Source organism: Gadus morhua, chromosome 1 (assembly GCF_902167405.1).
Source record: "Gadus morhua chromosome 1, gadMor3.0, whole genome shotgun sequence".
NCBI lineage: Eukaryota > Metazoa > Chordata > Actinopteri > Gadiformes > Gadidae > Gadus > Gadus morhua.
The window spans coordinates 11266502-11283430 of record NC_044048.1 but is presented as its reverse complement, the minus strand read 5'-3'; the positions used below and the strand labels follow the sequence as shown (position 1 = coordinate 11283430).

The window sequence follows — 16929 nt, the reverse complement described above, 5'->3', positions numbered from 1 at the left end:
CTGTACTGTTGATATTAAGACAAATTCCTTTTGGTCTTCTGGGATAATGTTGGTCGAAAAATAGCTGAAAAAAGAAATATAAGTAAAAAAATGAAATAAGTGACTTGATGTTGCTTCATCTCAGGGACAGGAAGTGAATGTTAATGAATGCCTTTTGTACAACAACAAGGTATTCATGTTTTCTGGGTTTAGTTTCCTAACCATATCTCTGGCCTAGCAAGAACAGATGCTGGCAAATCAGTTACACCGCTAAAGCCACTAGTAGCCAATGCCTTTTGGACAATCGTTTGACTTTAACTGTGGTTCCCTTATAGTGCTCCAAACAAAGTACCACATTCACAAGCCAAGTTTATTGACAATAAGTTAAGAAAATCTCCCACCAACTATGGAGATCACATCTCTGACATCTAAAATAATGGAGACATCTGGTATAGATTGAAAAGATGATTTCAAGAGAAATAAGTAATTGTTGAAATAAGTAATTGTTGCGTGAGCACGTCCAAAGTTCATCCCGCCGGAAGTGACCACTTGTCACACAAGTGGCCGATTTTTACTCATCCCTACAATGATTAAGGAGGCCAGGTAGCATATAATCTCATTCATACTTTAATCAACATTGACACACATGTGTACTTTCAGCTAAATGTTTATCCCTTAACAGGGATTTCCCTGCAGTTGAAATTGTTATCATTTCACTTTTATTTAAAGAAACAGTTGCTGCTGGTACACTCACATACAGTAAATATTCAGGGATCATTATAAAGAGAGGAAGAGATTGAGAGTTGGGTCTGTTCATTTGAAACATCTTTCTCTTTTGCCCCATTCTGTAAAGGCATATTTCACATATGTATACAACCATATTGATATTTATCCATATGAAAGATCTTTGTCTTCATGCCCAATTCTGCATTGGCCTGTTGCACATTTATGCAACCATATTTGTATTTGACAAACTATGAGCTTAACATGGTAGCAGCACATACATCTGTATTGTCTCAGATAACATTGCACACCACAGATGATCTGTCATGTTCCGGCTGGTCATCAGCAATCATTGAACCAATTGAAGCAGCTTTATTTTTGTAAGGATTCTTTACCTTACCTATTAACCAGGGAGAGGGAGAGAAAACATCCTTTTCAGTTAAGCAAACCAGAGGGGAGGGAACTCAGACTAAACACTTTAAAAGATATCAAACATGCAAAGCAAACCACTGGTCAGTGTGCAGGCATCCTCTGTAGCTAACAGTGTTGTGTTGAACACATTAAGTGGAGCAAAGTACTTATTTTGTTTCACCTAGATTTACCGAACAAACTCAAACTCAAATACTGTCAAAATAGTATTAGTAAGATGTTTATAGAGGAGCGGATTCTAACACTTTTTAAAAATAATGCCCATCACACCTTGACCTACTGGAGTGTGTTCTTTAGTTTCGGACTATGCATTGCCTTCCTGGGACCCACCATATTGGACCTGCAGTGTCAGACCAGCTCCACGCTCAGTCAGATCACCTGGGTGTTCTTTGCCCAGCAATTCTGCCTGCTGATCGGAAGCTCCATCGCGGGTGTGTTCAAGAAAACGTGAGTAAAGCATGAGCCTGAATGACAGGCCACATGGACCCCGACCATACTGAACCTGTTCACTAACTCATAGTAACCAATCCACTCTCCCTTTGAGACAAAGTGGACAAAAAAACATTTCTTATTGTTTTTTTTCGTTTGTCTGAAGGTTGTTCAGTGCCTTGTCAACCCTGTTTGTCTCTGCCGTGGTCATCTCGGTGGTATTTGCCATCATCCCCCTGTGCAATAATGTCCTGCTGCTGGCTGTCGCCATGGCCGTGTCTGGCCTGGCAATGGGCCTCATCGACACCATCGCCAACATCCAGCTGGTCACCATCTACCAGAAGGACTCGGCCATGTTCCTGCAGGTGCTGTCCCACACACATGGATCATCATGAGCTCCCAACCATGCACCCAACGTTTAGACAGGTGTCATCATTCTTTTTTAACCTTGATTTATCCAGGTCAAGCCTGGTTGAGGTTTTGAGCTATTTTTTGAGATGGCCCGACACGCCGTTCATGTGTGTTTGTTTAATTTTTACTCTCGTATTTAGTGTTTTTAGCAGTGCTGTCAGTTTAAACTGTTATTAACGCAAACCAATTTGAACAGCTTTAATTTATCGCGTGTTTGTGTGTGTGTGTTTGTGTGTCACTCTGTTCGAGCCTGCACGAGAGTTCAATGTTGTCATTAGCTGTTACGTCTTTCTGACCAATCGCAGTTCAAGGCCCATCTGTGCTGTACCACTTCGGGAGGGGCCGCTCAGTTACTTCCCTCTAGACAAAATGGACTTGGTTGCGACGTTGACAGTTTGTGAATGTTGCGGCTGTTGAGTGAGTGTGAAGTTGCGGGCGCACAGCTCAGGCTGCCGGACGGCGCTGCAAGGAACTTTTATAAACGCAATCTTGTTATCCCGCAGTAGTCAGCCCGACAGCCCCGAAACGTTAACGGCCCACCGGGAATTCTCCAGACTCTCCCGATTACCACTCCGCCACCGTGTGTGTGTGTGTGTGTGTGTGTGTGTGTGTGTGTGTGTGTGTGTGTGTGTGTGTGTGTGTGTGTGTGTGTGTGTGTGTGTGTGGGGGTGTTATTCGATAGCCTGGTAATGTGTATAGGCCTACGTACGGTAGGAATATTCATACTGGTTTAAATAATAAATGTTTTACGGTAGGCCTACCACTGTCATGCACCTACCCGATGTCAAGTGGACCGGGTTGAATTCACTGCGGGTCCCTCTTCTTATAATCATCTTACCAAATATATTTTATTACTCTCCTTCTCAACACTCTGATCATACTAAAAGGCTAGCAGCACGAAATCAAGGGATATTTATAGTAGAAAAAATGTGCGATTAATCGCGAGGGAACTATGACATTAATGCGATTAATCGGGATTAAATATTTTAATCGCTTGACAGCACTAGTTTTTAGATAATTTCAATGTTCTTTGAGTAGAAAAGCGCTTATTATCATCATCATCATCAATAACAATCTCCACTGTTTCGTCCTCCTCCTTCTCCAGGCGCTTCACTTCTTCATCGGTTTCGGGGCCCTGGTGAGCCCCCTGATAGCGGACCCCTTCCTCTCGGAGAGCGGCTGTGGAAACCACACGGGCAACGCCACCCAGGCGATGATTCACCACCACAGGAACATGCTGAGGAACAGCCCCATGGCCTCGCACAGCTTCAACGAGAGCATCGGGGCCCCCGAAGGGCCCCACGGGGAGGAGTCCATCGTGCACTACGCCTTCTGGATCATGTCCATAATTAATGTGAGTCGTTGCTCAGTATATGACCCCTGGCATTTATGAAATATGACAGTAGAATATGGTTCTGCTAGGATTGTATTTTGTAGTGTTTTTACTTTTCGTACATACCATAATTGAACACTGGTAGTGGTCAATAATAATGATGAACAAATCCCTATTCCTCGGTCGTATTTAGAAGAGGAGACATTCAATGATTTGATTTAAGTGTGTTTTGCGTACCTGAACAAACCCCACACAGCTGGCTCCATGGTGACGTTGTGCTAACATACCCCCCAGCTGCCCGTTCCCCTGGCCGTTCTGTTCCTGATGTACCGAGAGAGGCTGTTCCCCTGCAGCCCCAGCAGCCCTAGCCTGATGGACAAAGATGAACTGGCATTGGAGCACCAGCAGGGGGACACAGAGACACCGGAGGCTGGAGGTGAGGGGCCCAAATAACTGATTGACTACCGAGAAAGACGATAGTCAATGGATCTCCATGCTGGAGTTAATGGTACAGCAGAAGAGCAGGTGCATCAATGAGTACACAACCACTGGTGTTAATGCCCATGTAACAAGGTCCACCTAGGCCTGGTGCCCGAGTGTGTGTGGTGACGGCTGGTTTAACCTGCGCACACTGATTACTCAATGGGCAACAGGTGTGCAGCCTCCCCCAGCCCCAGTGGTCAATCAGGCTGGGCCAGGTGAGGTGGCTTCAACCAGCCCTCATCCACACACCCAAAGCCAAGAAGACACCTGCTCAGATAAATGGGTGCAACTATTGTGATGGTTATTATCATAATATTCTTATTCTAGTATTCTTAATCAAGGTATTATTTGTACTCTTCATATTGTTTGCATCATTTTTTATGTTTGCATTTTTACAGAAGTAGTTATCCTGGTATTTGTATTCATAGCAGTTGTCATATTGTTGTTTTCAGGAAAATGCATCATCCATTTTGTGCATTTGGTTATTTGTTCTATAATGTTTGTGTTCTGTTAAAGGTCACGGCAGTATCTTTAGCTGCTGTCAGAATGATAACCTACGTGGGCTGCCCGTGTCCTTCTTCATGATTCATATCATGGGGGGGCTGGTGCTCTTCATGACCGATGGCATTGTGGTGAGTTAACGGCACCAGTAATATTTTAACACTGCGGTGCGCAAAGTTCTGTCTGTGCTGATAGTAAATAGGCACTCCAACAGACCCTCCCAAATGAACCAAACTTTCTCCGTCCCTGCCTCCCCCTACTGACGTCCCACCCTCTTATTGATGGAATGACGCGTTTAATACCGGCCGCAGAATGACCAGGGCTGATAGGATCAATACATGTCATGGCAGACAGCAGGGAGGACGAGAATCTTTAAAACCAACACAATAGGAGCGGATCTTATTGCCATGTTTGTTTTAGACAGACTTTGAGTACAACGTCTCAGTGTAGATCTCGGGGGGCTCTTCTAAATCACAACAGTAATAGGCCGCGTGTGTTTATGTGACCTAAACCCTCCGGCCACCCCACGAGGCCATTTCGATTCAATGGGCTGTATAAAAGAACCTCCGTACGGTGGGTATTGACGGTTGTTTAGTTGTCATTTTAACTTGTGTGGAAGGAGTTTCACCAAATGAAGACGTCTCCAAATTGCAGAGCATAAAGTGACCGTAACGTTACACTGTGCTGCTGCTGCGACACAACACTGCACAAATTCGCAGCATCACGACAATCCATAGTCTGAACGTCTCCAATGTACCTCTACCATTCATTAGCAATACCGTACGTCATAATGATATCACAATCATGCTAAAATCAAATATATTATGACAGTCATAGCACGGCGACGATGCCATGTTAAATCATTTCCATTCAGACATGAACACCAATATTAGAGAGGGTTGAACAGGGTTCCCGGCTCTGTGTTGCAGGGGGCCTACGCTGGATTTGTGTACACGTACGCCGTGGAGGAACCCATGTCGCTGCCCCACAAGACGGCTGGCTACCTGGCCAGCATATTCTGGGCCGCCATCACCGTGGGCCGCCTGGTGTCCATCCCACTCAACTACCGCTTCAAGCCTGTGAAGCTGCTCCTGGTTAACCTGGTAATGACGCCGCCGATACCGGCCCTCTGGGCTGCACGCTGTATCGGTGCCGTCACTACCACCACAACTGAGTCTATGGATGATCCTCCACTACAGCCATTCCCAAACCCTCTCTAGGGGTCTGTCCCCGGGCCCCATTTCTTTAGTTCTGCATCTGTGTCCCCCACATATTGTTTAAACCCTGTGGACATATCATAACACCAATGTCCAAGTGAACGGAGCGATGCAAATCATGCCACTCCTGTTTGGTGGACCAGACTAGTCTTAACCATTAGTCTGTTTGTATGTAATTTAAGCTTTTCAAATAGGATTTTTGGAGGCTCCATCAAATATCTACAGTGTGTCCCATGACTGACCTATGCATACCAGAAGAGCCAACCAATGTTGGGAAACTCTGTAGAATATCAGTCTTGAGTTCACCTTGGCTTTGTTTCACCAGACCATTCTCTCTGTGTCTCCGATCCCAGGTGGGCGTCATCGTGACCGTCCTGATGCTGTTAATCTTCTACACCAACAAAATCTTCCTGTTCGTTGGGACCGGTTTTTGTGGTCTCTTCCTCAGCAGTATATTCCCTTGCATGCTGGCCTTTACTGAAGACGTTCTGGACTACCAAGGTGGAGCAAAACTGCAGATGTCCTTTGCATCGTTATTTTAAAGAATGACAATCAAGAACTAAGAGTTGGTCTTCTTCTGCTTTCAGGATGTGCAACAACTGTCCTGGTCACGAGCGCTGGGATGGGAGAGATGGTGATGACGCTGTTGGTTGGCACGGTAATGCTGGAGTACTTACTTCATATTTAATAAAAAAGCAGGTCTATATAGATGGGTATATGCGTTGAAAGAGGTAGGCTACGTCAGGTGGTTTGAACGTTTCCATGTACCCTACACCCCACAGATTATAGAGTCCCAGGGCAGCTACAGCTTCCTGGTGATTGGGTTGGTCGTGGCCTGCCTGGGCTTCATGGCCTTCATGGGCCTCATGTTCTTCAATCGGATGCACAGAAACTACCTCACAGGTACGTTCTTCCTCGCCGCTCACGCCGAATTTGAAATGTGATAACCCAACCCTGTTCAAATACTCCTTCCGTTTTCTCCCTAAACTCAACAGGAACGGCGAAGAAGAGCACCATGGTGGAGGTGACGGTGGCGAGGCAGAACGGAGCCGTCGGCGCAGAGCAGACGGGGGCAGAGGGCAGCTGAGGGCCACTGGGCTGTTCTGGCTGGTCATTTTGGGCCGGAAGGGAAAATTACATATTTGTTCTCAGGATGTCAAAGCACTCCCTGCTCTTTAATGATCCTGTTGCAGCATTGACATTATGTGAAGTATAATGTTTTAGTTTGTAAGTGCATGTCTCTCGCTATTGTTTGGTTTGAATGAATGATCGTTAAGATGTTTGTAAAGAATTACTCACAAGATTGCAAACACTATTGCATTTTATTTTCTTAATGTGAGACATTTGTGTACAAAGATGTGTTTGCCACATTTTATTATGATCCAGTTTTGTTAGGATTATGTACGACTAAGCGTGTACTGAGTCTTAGCCTAGAAAGTACATGTTTTTTGTCTAGAATTGAAATGCCTAGGCTACAGCATTACAGAGTGTGTGCTACTGTGAATACGTTTAAAACTTTAACTGTATGCATAACAAACCAACCAAAACTAAGAATCCTCAGGGCTGTTTTGGTTCATCCAGAGAGAGCAACGCTTTGGGAAATATATGCAGTTTTTCTCTACTGACCCACCAAAACCCTCTCGAATCTGGTTTGTTTTATGTAAAAAGATGTCAAGCACCAAGATAACACTGTTTATGTTTCACAGTCAAGTTTTCCAATTAAAATGTTGTTGCTCATGAACTCCATTAACAAAGGAACTGAATCCCATTTTATTAACATTACAAGTACACAAATGAGTGCATGTCCTATCTTGCTTTCCTATATAGGTGCAATGTGTTGTCTTGACCCTGTGGTTGCGACAGAGAGTTAATATAAACTGACCAAGTAGTTAATGGTCATCTAAAATAAGGTTTTTCATATATATATATGATGAATAAGTGTACTGTTACTATTGTATTGTGTACACAAATCCATGATGAAAGACCAAAAATGCAACATATGCAGTCTTAGGTTTTTATTTGTTTCCGAACTAACGTGTTCAAGGTGAAAGGGTCAGCGTTTTACAAAGTCATCAAACCGATGTGACAGAAACCTGATTAAATTCAGAATCACACACACACACACACATCAGAGACCTCACACCCGTAAGACCATGATCCTCTCTGCCTTGGAACAGCTGTAGCTTGTCAACGTTTGACCGCAGGGTCGCTCTAGGCCCAGTTGCAGCAACTGCAGGAGGTGTCAAAGACCAGCCCATTGGTACAGTGCTGGAAGTATGTCTTGCCCATGCTGCACTGGTAGAACTGGTTCTTGTTGGTTGGGTCTGGGAACATTCCGTTGCCCTTGCCCACGCAGAAGGTGGCGCTCATGCCCTTGGTTCCAGGGTCAGAGCCGCCACCGGAGCTGCTTCCCCCACCGGAGCTGCTTCCCCCACCGGAGCTGCTTCCCCCACCGGAGCTGCTTCCCCCACCGGAGCTGCTTCCACCGTCACTGGTCACACCTTTGATAGGTGGCAGGGGAGTCGCAGGGGCAGTGCAAGCTGCAGACAGATGCATAGAGACATATTACAATGTAGGCCGTAGCTACAGCCCAATACAAAAGTGGTCATTGCTTTGCATTGTATTTTTGAGCGCATAACCACACACAACCTTCACATGCACTCACATGCGGACTCCAGGCCGAGGCCCTTCTTCAGCACGTTGATGAGGGGGTATTTCCCCTGGTTGCAGAAGGTTCCAGAATAGTCGTCCATGTCAAGGGTCCAGACCATGGCTCCGGCAAAGTTGTTCTTCTTCACCCAGTCAACCTAAAGACAGCCACAAGTAGGTGATGACCAGTTCTTAGACCCATAATCAAAAAACATGGCGTTTATGTCTGCACTTCCATGTTGAAAGATGGAGACTTTGCTTCATTTAACCCCTATCATTTAAGGAGGACATCCATAAGGAACGTGAGAGTTCACCTATTAGCTATTGTTCCTGTCAGGAATGGACAACATTAAATCTGCAGCATTTGCTTTTCATCAAGAAGACACTGATTATAATTGGAAGGAACAGCGTCCTGCCTACCTTAATCTGGAAGCTCTTCATGTTGTCATAGCCCACCCACTGGTTTCCTTTGTAGGCATAGGGCACATCCTGGACCGCGTTCCACACCTCAGTCCCTCCTTTCAGGAAGTCACAGATCTGGAAGATAATGAAAGAAAATGGTCAATTCATACATAATCACTCATCCTCATGTATTCCTGTTTGAAACACATGTTACGTGAAGTATAGCAAGGAAAACCGACACAAAAACAACTGATATCAAGTCCGCTTGCATGACAGGGCATCAGGATACGTTACAACACTTTGTTATAATGTCTTCAGCAGTACCTCAAAGTAAGCCAGCTCTCCGGCCTCTTGTGTGTACTTTCCAGGGGTTCCAGCTCCGGCAGTGGGGGCCCCAACACCGTGGTTGGCAGGGTTACGCAGGGTAAAGGTGTTGCCATAGGTGGGGAATCCGACCATCAGCTTGTCAGCGGGGGCTCCGTTGTCCTTCCAGTAGTTCATGGCGTAGTCCTGGAACAAAAGCAGGGCGATAGCTCAGTTTAGGAGCTACGCTTTGCAAAACCGATGTTTTGAGGCCTTCTTTTTTTTATATTGTGCATGTTGTGCAGGACAGTTAATCCATCCTGTTGGGTCCATGTTAGGAATCACAGGAGTATTTGGCGAGTCTGTCTTGACTTACGACGTTGAAGTAGATGAATCCACCGTGGTCCTCGGGGCCCTTGAACAGGGGACTGACCTCTCCGGTCATGGGGTCCCAGGAGCCATGGAAGTCGTAGGTCATGACGTTGATCATATCCAGGGCCCTGCTCGGCAAAGAAGTCATGAGGTTTGAGGCAACTGTTCGACCGCCCGACAACGAAGAATACAATTTGGAATTGTATCTCCCACCAGGAGAAAAGGAGATCAAATGGCGTTTACGGCTGTGTTAAAATCGCGTTTTTTTGTTACCGCTATCTATGTATCTTACACCTGTTTAATAAGTTGAACTTACTGGCCAAGAGCCGGGATTTCATAGGCAGTTTCGATGTTGCCCTGGCCGGCAGCCACGGCGGCGGAGAGGAGGAGACGGGCCCTGCTGGTCTTCTTGGCCTCGGCCTCAAAGGCAGCTCTCATCTCCTGTGGGAGGAGGACAGGGGCCGTCAGATGCCCGAGGGCCAAACAGGAGGCCATGTTGTCGTGTTCATCTCACTGCTTTGACCAACAGGGCATTTCGTTTGATTTGCAGTATCAAAAAATTAGAGGATCAAAAAGAGGCGTTGATCAAATGAGTCCCAAGCACCTTCGAAACACAGGCGACCTGCAAGAGACGGACGACTCACTTGAAGCAGAACCGAATAGTAGTGCTTGTCCTCTGGGGGGCTTCCTCTGAGGGCTGGGTACTCCCAGTCGATGTCAAGCCCGTCAAACTCATACTTCCTCAGGAACACCACAACAGAGTTGATAAAGGTTTGGCGATTGGTTGGACTGGCCACCATGGCTGAGAAGCTTTTTTTGAAAAGGGTTTGTGTTAGCACAAAAAATAGTCTAGTATGGAAATAGTAACTTTAAAGGAATTATGAAGATCAAACAGCTTTACCCTGCAGATCCGAAGTTCCATCCGCCCACAGACAGAAGAGTCTTCAACTCGCCGTTCCTGGAAGAAGAAAGTGGTTTAAGACCTGATGATTTCCCTTCATAATTCTCATCCATTGAAACAAGAAATTAAATCCCACAGGGTTGGAGGAAGAAACCGCTCAGACTCGGTGGTTCTGACTCACTGGTTCTTCAATCCGTTGAACTGGCTGTACAGCTCCACGTCGTTCCACTCGTAGGTGGCCAGCATGTTGTTCTTCATCGTGGCGAAGGCGTACAGGAGATGGGTGCACAGGCAGGGGTCAATGTTGGTGGGCATGTAGATGGTGGGGGGGGGTCTGTACTGAGCCCAGTTGGTGAAGTAACATGACAGCTTGAAGGCAGATCCTGTGATAGAAGACCAATTTGCAGTTTCAAAGAAATTCTCAAGGTCTCATCAAAGGCAAATCGAAGGTTCATATGCATGTAATACAATACTCAAATTACATCAAATATAATTTAGGTCAGTCTTAGTCTACTGTTAATTGAGTGATATACCGTATATATATATATATATATATATATATATAGGTTACTGAGAGTTCTTACCAAGCTGTGCATTGAACAAGAGGGCCAGAGCTGTGAAAGGAGAAGTATCGTTAATCCAAAGAAAGACAGAAAAAACTTTCTTTTATCACATTCATCATTTATGTAATAACTTTAAAATCATCAAAAACTCTTGACAGTCGTCTTTATTATACTATAATAAAAAGTAGGCTATCCCTTATACAGGGAAATAAACTCACCCGCCACAACCAGTAGTTTACCCATGATTGCCTCGTACTGGTCTGTCCCGGGGAGGCCATGCTTTTATACCCTCAAACTTTACATAAACCTACTCCAATGGTTTGTTTTCAAGAAAGAGTTTATTTGCTAAAGATAAGTTCACTACAGACTATCAAGCAAGTTGCATGCACGGAGCAGTGTGTGATTACTTATCAAGCTCACACATCTTTATGACTCATGAATTTTACTCAAATTAATAGATTGATGGATAGGTTGTGGAATGACTTGATGTGGTTTCAGTTATTACAAGGCATTCATATTATGTATCTTCATGACACTGCCCAACTACATATCACTGTTTTGTATTGATTAGTCCTGCTCAGGATTAAAGTATAATATGACCTTTCAGTATTTTTATAGTATTGGTACTTCATGTGTTGGATTGTTCTGTGCGAGGTGGGCAACAGGATGACCTTGTGAAGGGTGTAACAGCACTCAAAACTAGATTAGGGATTGACCGTTCCTATGTACACCACAATATTGTTTTCTTCAATTATTTGGTTTTCTACAGACCTAAGTAAGTACATGTCTGTTTTTGTTTTTTTACAATAATACTCCAATTTCTAAACTTTTCTCAACAGTGTTTTCATTAAAATATATAGTTAACACATGACGTAAAGGAAAGCTTTCCATTAGATCATATTATATTAATATAAATATTACACACCAATAGGCTACTGGTTAACATCAAATAATCTGAATGTGTAATACAACTGCTGACCGTTAAATTAAACTTTAATCAAACATGTTTAGTTGACAGAAACCAAAAGGCAAATTTAAAAGAGAAAATAATGCAAACTGCTTTCATTGGATATGTGTTAAGATTTGAACATACAGCAGAATTGCAAAAACTTATCTAATCGTTTTGCCCCCAGTGAAATACCACAGTACCTTATCTCCATACATTTATGTAATATTTAATAAAGGGAGGTGTCAATGGAAAACATTGGTCAGGGCCAAGATTCAGCACAGCAGAAAAGGTTAAAGAAGTGATTGTTCTGTTTTCTTTCTTTCTGCTGTTATAATTCCACTCAGGTATACCTATACCCTCTCTAACCCTCTAGTATTGGAGGACGATCAAGTTCCATTTGAACATAGTATAGAGTCTACACTATGTTCAAATGGAACTTGATTGTCCTCCTAAACTAAAATAATATGTTATATATTCCCTAGTCTCCCTTTGAGAAGGTGAAACTTGTATTTCATTCAGATGACTTGTGAATATGTTTTAGATCAATAGCTGACCAAGCTAGGTCCACGTGTCAAAATGCAAAAATGTTTCCCAACCAAATGCGGCAAATGCAAATTATTTGCCGCAAACAGTCCAAGGTGTAAACCGGTTGTGTTGCAGAATTTAAACTTAACACAAAAACATTACACTCCATAGTGTGAAAGATTGTTCAACAGCATATGGTGTTTTAATGGAGAGGCTATTAGAGTATATTAGCAATTATTAGCTGGAAAGTTGTTTTGAGACACGTGATGAATATCGACTTTGGAAAACACTTGAGAACAACATACGTCAGAAAATAAAACAACAAATAAAAAAATAATTTATAGGTCATTATGCAATACATGCAAATTATATAAAGTGCATATCGAGCGTGATGTATTTGTTCACACAGCACGGACGGACACGCAGTGGTAAATGTCGGTATCTTGCGCCACCTAGTGTTAAATACAGAAATCAACTCATACACCCTGGATGCGAAATATCCTTTTATCAGCCATATCCTGTCCCTGCGATCGATAAGTCATGTACGATTGTTCAATGTGCATGCATTCTGAACATTACAGCATTTCGTGGGTACCAGAGCTCTCATTTTAAAAAAAGTTATACACAAGTAACATTATGAGTGGAGTGCTAGGCCTTTTTCACTATATTCTCTAGTAATATTTCCCATCCAATCATCTCAAATCCTCGCTTTCTTTTTTATTTTTACTTTCCATTAAATCTTAAAGTATATTATTAAAGCCAACACTTTCAGCCTACGTGATCTCAGCAAAACAACACAAGTTAACAACAGCTCTCCAGCAGCAGTGAGAAAACTAGGAAGGGAAGTGCAGAGTGGAGAAGGTGACGTCACCACTTGGAAGCTGAGCCCATTGTTGCCAGATTGGGCAATACTTCCTGCCCAATCTGGCAACACTGCTAGAACGCGCTGCAGCCAGGGTTGCCAGATTTGGCCGGAAATCTGGACCAATCTGGCAACACTGGCTGAGCCCTCAGTACTGAACAGAGCTGCTCGTGCCAACGCCCGGCTTTACACGGGGCTTTAACAGAGACACAAACGGACTGTGGTAGGACCATCAAACTATTTACATATCTTCTCTAAAACGTTTACTATTTATTGGTCTGGAACAGTTCATCGTGTTTGTTGTCGGTGTTGTGAATCGGGAAACCACGTCGATTAACCGAGCTGTTAGCTGACTCAGGCGGGGCTTTACCGCTAGCTAGGTCGCTGACCAATGATTGTGACGGCTAGCATCGCTTTGACTCTTCGCTAACTCCCCACAACGATGACATGATAATGACTAACAACGATGTGGAAAGATGGTGTTGCTTAAAAAATCCGCTTTGCTACATCACAGAGCGATTGAGCCACTGCGTCTGTGAGTGGCTAGCTAGTGTCTCCAACTCGGAGCTATGTGGGGCCATCCTGTCGAGGCACTTCGTAGTCAATCGTCATCGTCAATACTGAATCTTTAGTTTCAATTCATTCATGAACGTGACTTGACACTACTATGACTTGGAGCTGAACTGTCTGCTGCCTTGCCAGGTGTCTGAAATCGAGTCGAACAACAGAGAGTCGAACAACGGAGAGATGCAGACCATCAAGTGTGTTGTTGTTGGGGATGGAGCGGTGGGAAAAACATGCCTATTGATCTCATACACCACCAACAAATTCCCCTCTGAATATGTGCCGACTGTAAGTACATTGCATAAATATTTATCAGTGGGTGATGCTCATGTTTTTGTGTGCAATGTAATGGCATGCAAAGAAGCATTTGCATCAATGTCCTCCTTTCTTGCACCACAGGTTTTTGACAACTATGCAGTAACTGTTATGATTGGGGGTGAACCGTACACCCTGGGTTTATTTGATACAGCAGGTAACGAAGCCTTCTTTCTTGTTATTGTTATGAACTGAACACAAGGATGGGGATTTTTCCTTGTATGAAACGGCTTGTCATTTTGTTCACAGGTCAGGAGGATTACGACAGGTTAAGGCCTTTAAGCTACCCGCAGACTGATGTCTTCCTAGTTTGTTTCTCGGTTGTTTCACCTTCTTCGTTTGAAAACGTAAAAGAAAAAGTGAGTACATCTTACATACGTTTTTTAATGCCAGACATTTTGTTCTCTTACCATCTCTGCAATAACTACTGGATTTACACTTTATTATGACATTAAGAAATGTTTAAGACTATTTAATGTTAGTTTAAATGATTATCGTCATCTTTTTAAACTATGCAATAAATATGTTGGAATGCTACACAATGTATTCACCAAAGGGACATGCAAAGTTAAATCCTAGTGCTGATGTGTCGTAAAATCAAATAAAATTAGACCCAGACTGTACTTTAATGGTTATCATTTAACTAAATTGCATGATTTATCAGATATTAAGATGTCTTTGGAAAAAAAAAATATATAGTCATTGGATTTGAAAACTGTGCCCATCATAGTTAACATGTTGGTCAGCCTGGTGCAGAAAATCTGTTAACATTATTCCAAATAATCATTGGAATGGATAATGATGGCATGGGTACGATTTGAAGGCTCTGATGAACAACGTTTTGCCATTCTGTTTCACAGTGGGTCCCTGAGATAACTCACCACTGTCCCAAGACTCCCTTTCTGCTGGTGGGCACTCAGATCGACCTGAGGGATGACCCGTCCACCGTGGAGAAGCTCGCCAAGAACAAGCAGAAGCCCATCACCCCGGAGACGGCGGAGAAGCTTGCTCGCGACCTCAAGGCCGTCAAATACGTGGAGTGTTCCGCCCTGACGCAGGTAATACATTGCCCTGATTGGTTGTGTTGTGGGACCGCCATGGCAAGCAAGTGCTGTGATCAAGTCAACTCTCCTCTTTCTGACCTTTTTGCTAACTAACCTGACTTCCTCTAACCCTGGTGGTGTGCACCCCCCCCTCTCTCTTTCTGCCCCTCCTCTTTATCTCTCTGTAGCGGGGACTGAAGAACGTATTTGATGAGGCTATCCTAGCTGCTTTAGAGCCCCCCGAAACTCAAAGAAAGAGAAAGTGCTGTCTTTTCTGATGTCTTCCGCCCTGAGGTTGCCTCTTGATTGTCTGCTGCTAGTTCATTGTATAACAAATGTGTATTTGCCACAAAAAACAACCCAATGCTCTTTCAACCCCCTTGCCCCCGCTGCCTGTTCCTGTCTTGCTTTGGATCGGCTTATTCTGACTTCTATTCTACTCTAGCTCGTGAAAGGTGCCAATCTTTCCTTTTGCGTTATAAACATAATATGCGGTTATTTTGACATTTCGTTATACTGTAAGTGTGCTACTGTATTACACACTTAAATACAGTTGAGTGAGTATCATCGAGATCATACATAACGTTTTTGAGTTTCATTTTTTATACCTGTCACTTTTCTTTTTGTACTTCATCTGCCCCTCTCATTACTAATACTATTTATTTGTGAGGGGAATCATGTGGAATTTAAATAAAGGAACATTTTGATTGCCCTGTTTCAGGTGTAGTCATATGTTAAATAATAAATAACCATGTTGCCAAACTGTCCATTTGATCAGTAGCAATGTTTTTTGAACTTGCGTGTTTTACTTCCACAGAAAGGATTAAAGAATGTGTTTGATGAGGCCATACTGGCCGCTCTGGAACCCCCTGAACCTAAGAAAAGACGTAAATGTATACTACTTTGAAATCTCTCCGGGACTCTTCCACCTCCTAGCTTTCAAACCCAAAATGAAAAATGTTGAAAGAAATTCCAGAGCAAAACCCTCATTCTAATACGTTTATAGATTGAGTTGCAAGTCCTGATATGTTGGGGACTATATTATTCCATGATTGTTTTTATTTGAAGATTCAATACTGCGTTATATATATGATAGACTTAACAGTTTTGTGATCCAAACACTGGATACTATTTACTGAGCTTAGTGTGTTCAACATGAGGGCCGACCACATGTTAACCGGTGCACATTCACGGAGACTACACAACAGTGGAGACCCACTGTTATGTAAAAATGTGTTTACTCAAGAGCCATCCTTACGCAAATACCACACATACAAAAATGTTAATGACAGTTTGCCTGCAGTGTAGGCTCTTGGCTCCTGTCTCACACCTTATTTATAACCATGTTCTCTATCCTCGTCAAGAAAGGCCCTCATCACATTCTAGTGCTCACTGCCACCATTCATCTATCAAAATTGTCATGTGTGTTACATTATTTTTACATTTATGAAATCCAACATTGTATCACTGTCCCATTGTGTGAAATGATCATACTAGAAATACCATAATTTAAAAGATGGCTCAAACTTAAAACTTACAAGAGTAGGACATATCTTGGTAACATCAGAGCTGATTATATTAACATTGCTAAATGTTGTTAAATATGAACTATTTGAAAGTTTACACATGAATGGAATATAGTTCATGTATTATTTGGCATGGTAATCGATGTCAGAGAGATAGCAGCCCTGATATCCAGTCAAAGGTGGCATCAAATCATGGGAAGTGAAGCTTCAAACGAGTGAACAAAAAATGTTTACCTTGCTGTACATATGACTGTTTGATTTTTATATTGTATCTAAATGACTACTGTAATCTGCTTGTGAACAACTGACCACAATAAAACCAGTATTACTTTAAACCCCCTTATGTGTTTGGTGACCGGTGACTATGACTCATGAACTTTAAAGCCTTAATAATGACCCTTGTCCACAATGTGATTAATGTGAGGACTGATCACTGATGATACACACCAG

The 16929-nt window shown here is 43.2% G+C and overlaps 3 protein-coding genes across 4 annotated transcripts; 2 read left to right on the top strand and 1 right to left on the bottom strand.

The window, feature by feature from the left end:
- Positions 1-1200: 1200 nt before the first annotated feature.
- mfsd4ab (major facilitator superfamily domain containing 4Ab) lies at positions 1201-7255 on the top strand. Its single transcript, XM_030363908.1, has 10 exons — positions 1201-1578; positions 1727-1925; positions 3077-3325; positions 3599-3740; positions 4304-4419; positions 5218-5391; positions 5859-6006; positions 6093-6163; positions 6288-6408; positions 6501-7255. The coding sequence occupies exons 1-10, from the start codon at positions 1349-1351 to the stop codon at positions 6590-6592; spliced, it is 1542 nt and encodes a 513-aa protein (XP_030219768.1). The 5' UTR covers positions 1201-1348; the 3' UTR covers positions 6593-7255.
- Positions 7003-13043, bottom strand: LOC115548995 (acidic mammalian chitinase). Its single transcript, XM_030364003.1, has 11 exons — positions 10914-13043; positions 10717-10746; positions 10314-10515; positions 10133-10189; positions 9876-10041; positions 9548-9672; positions 9236-9359; positions 8881-9066; positions 8575-8691; positions 8171-8312; positions 7003-8045 (listed from the first exon to the last, which is right to left on the bottom strand). The coding sequence occupies exons 1-11, from the start codon at positions 10936-10938 to the stop codon at positions 7717-7719; spliced, it is 1503 nt and encodes a 500-aa protein (XP_030219863.1). The 5' UTR covers positions 10939-13043; the 3' UTR covers positions 7003-7716.
- Positions 13044-13135: 92 nt separating this feature from the next.
- On the top strand, positions 13136-16818 carry LOC115549209 (cell division control protein 42 homolog). 2 transcript variants are annotated; one of them, XM_030364394.1, is made up of 6 exons: positions 13136-13254; positions 13734-13883; positions 13995-14067; positions 14160-14269; positions 14771-14968; positions 15142-15748. In XM_030364394.1, the coding sequence occupies exons 2-6, from the start codon at positions 13779-13781 to the stop codon at positions 15229-15231; spliced, it is 576 nt and encodes a 191-aa protein (XP_030220254.1). In that variant the 5' UTR covers positions 13136-13254; positions 13734-13778; the 3' UTR covers positions 15232-15748. The 2 variants fall into 2 exon arrangements, with proteins under 2 accessions (XP_030220254.1, XP_030220173.1); XM_030364313.1 differs by lacking the exon at positions 15142-15748 and adding an exon at positions 15771-16818 and having other exon boundaries at positions 13138-13254.
- The last annotated feature ends 111 nt before the right edge of the window (positions 16819-16929 follow it).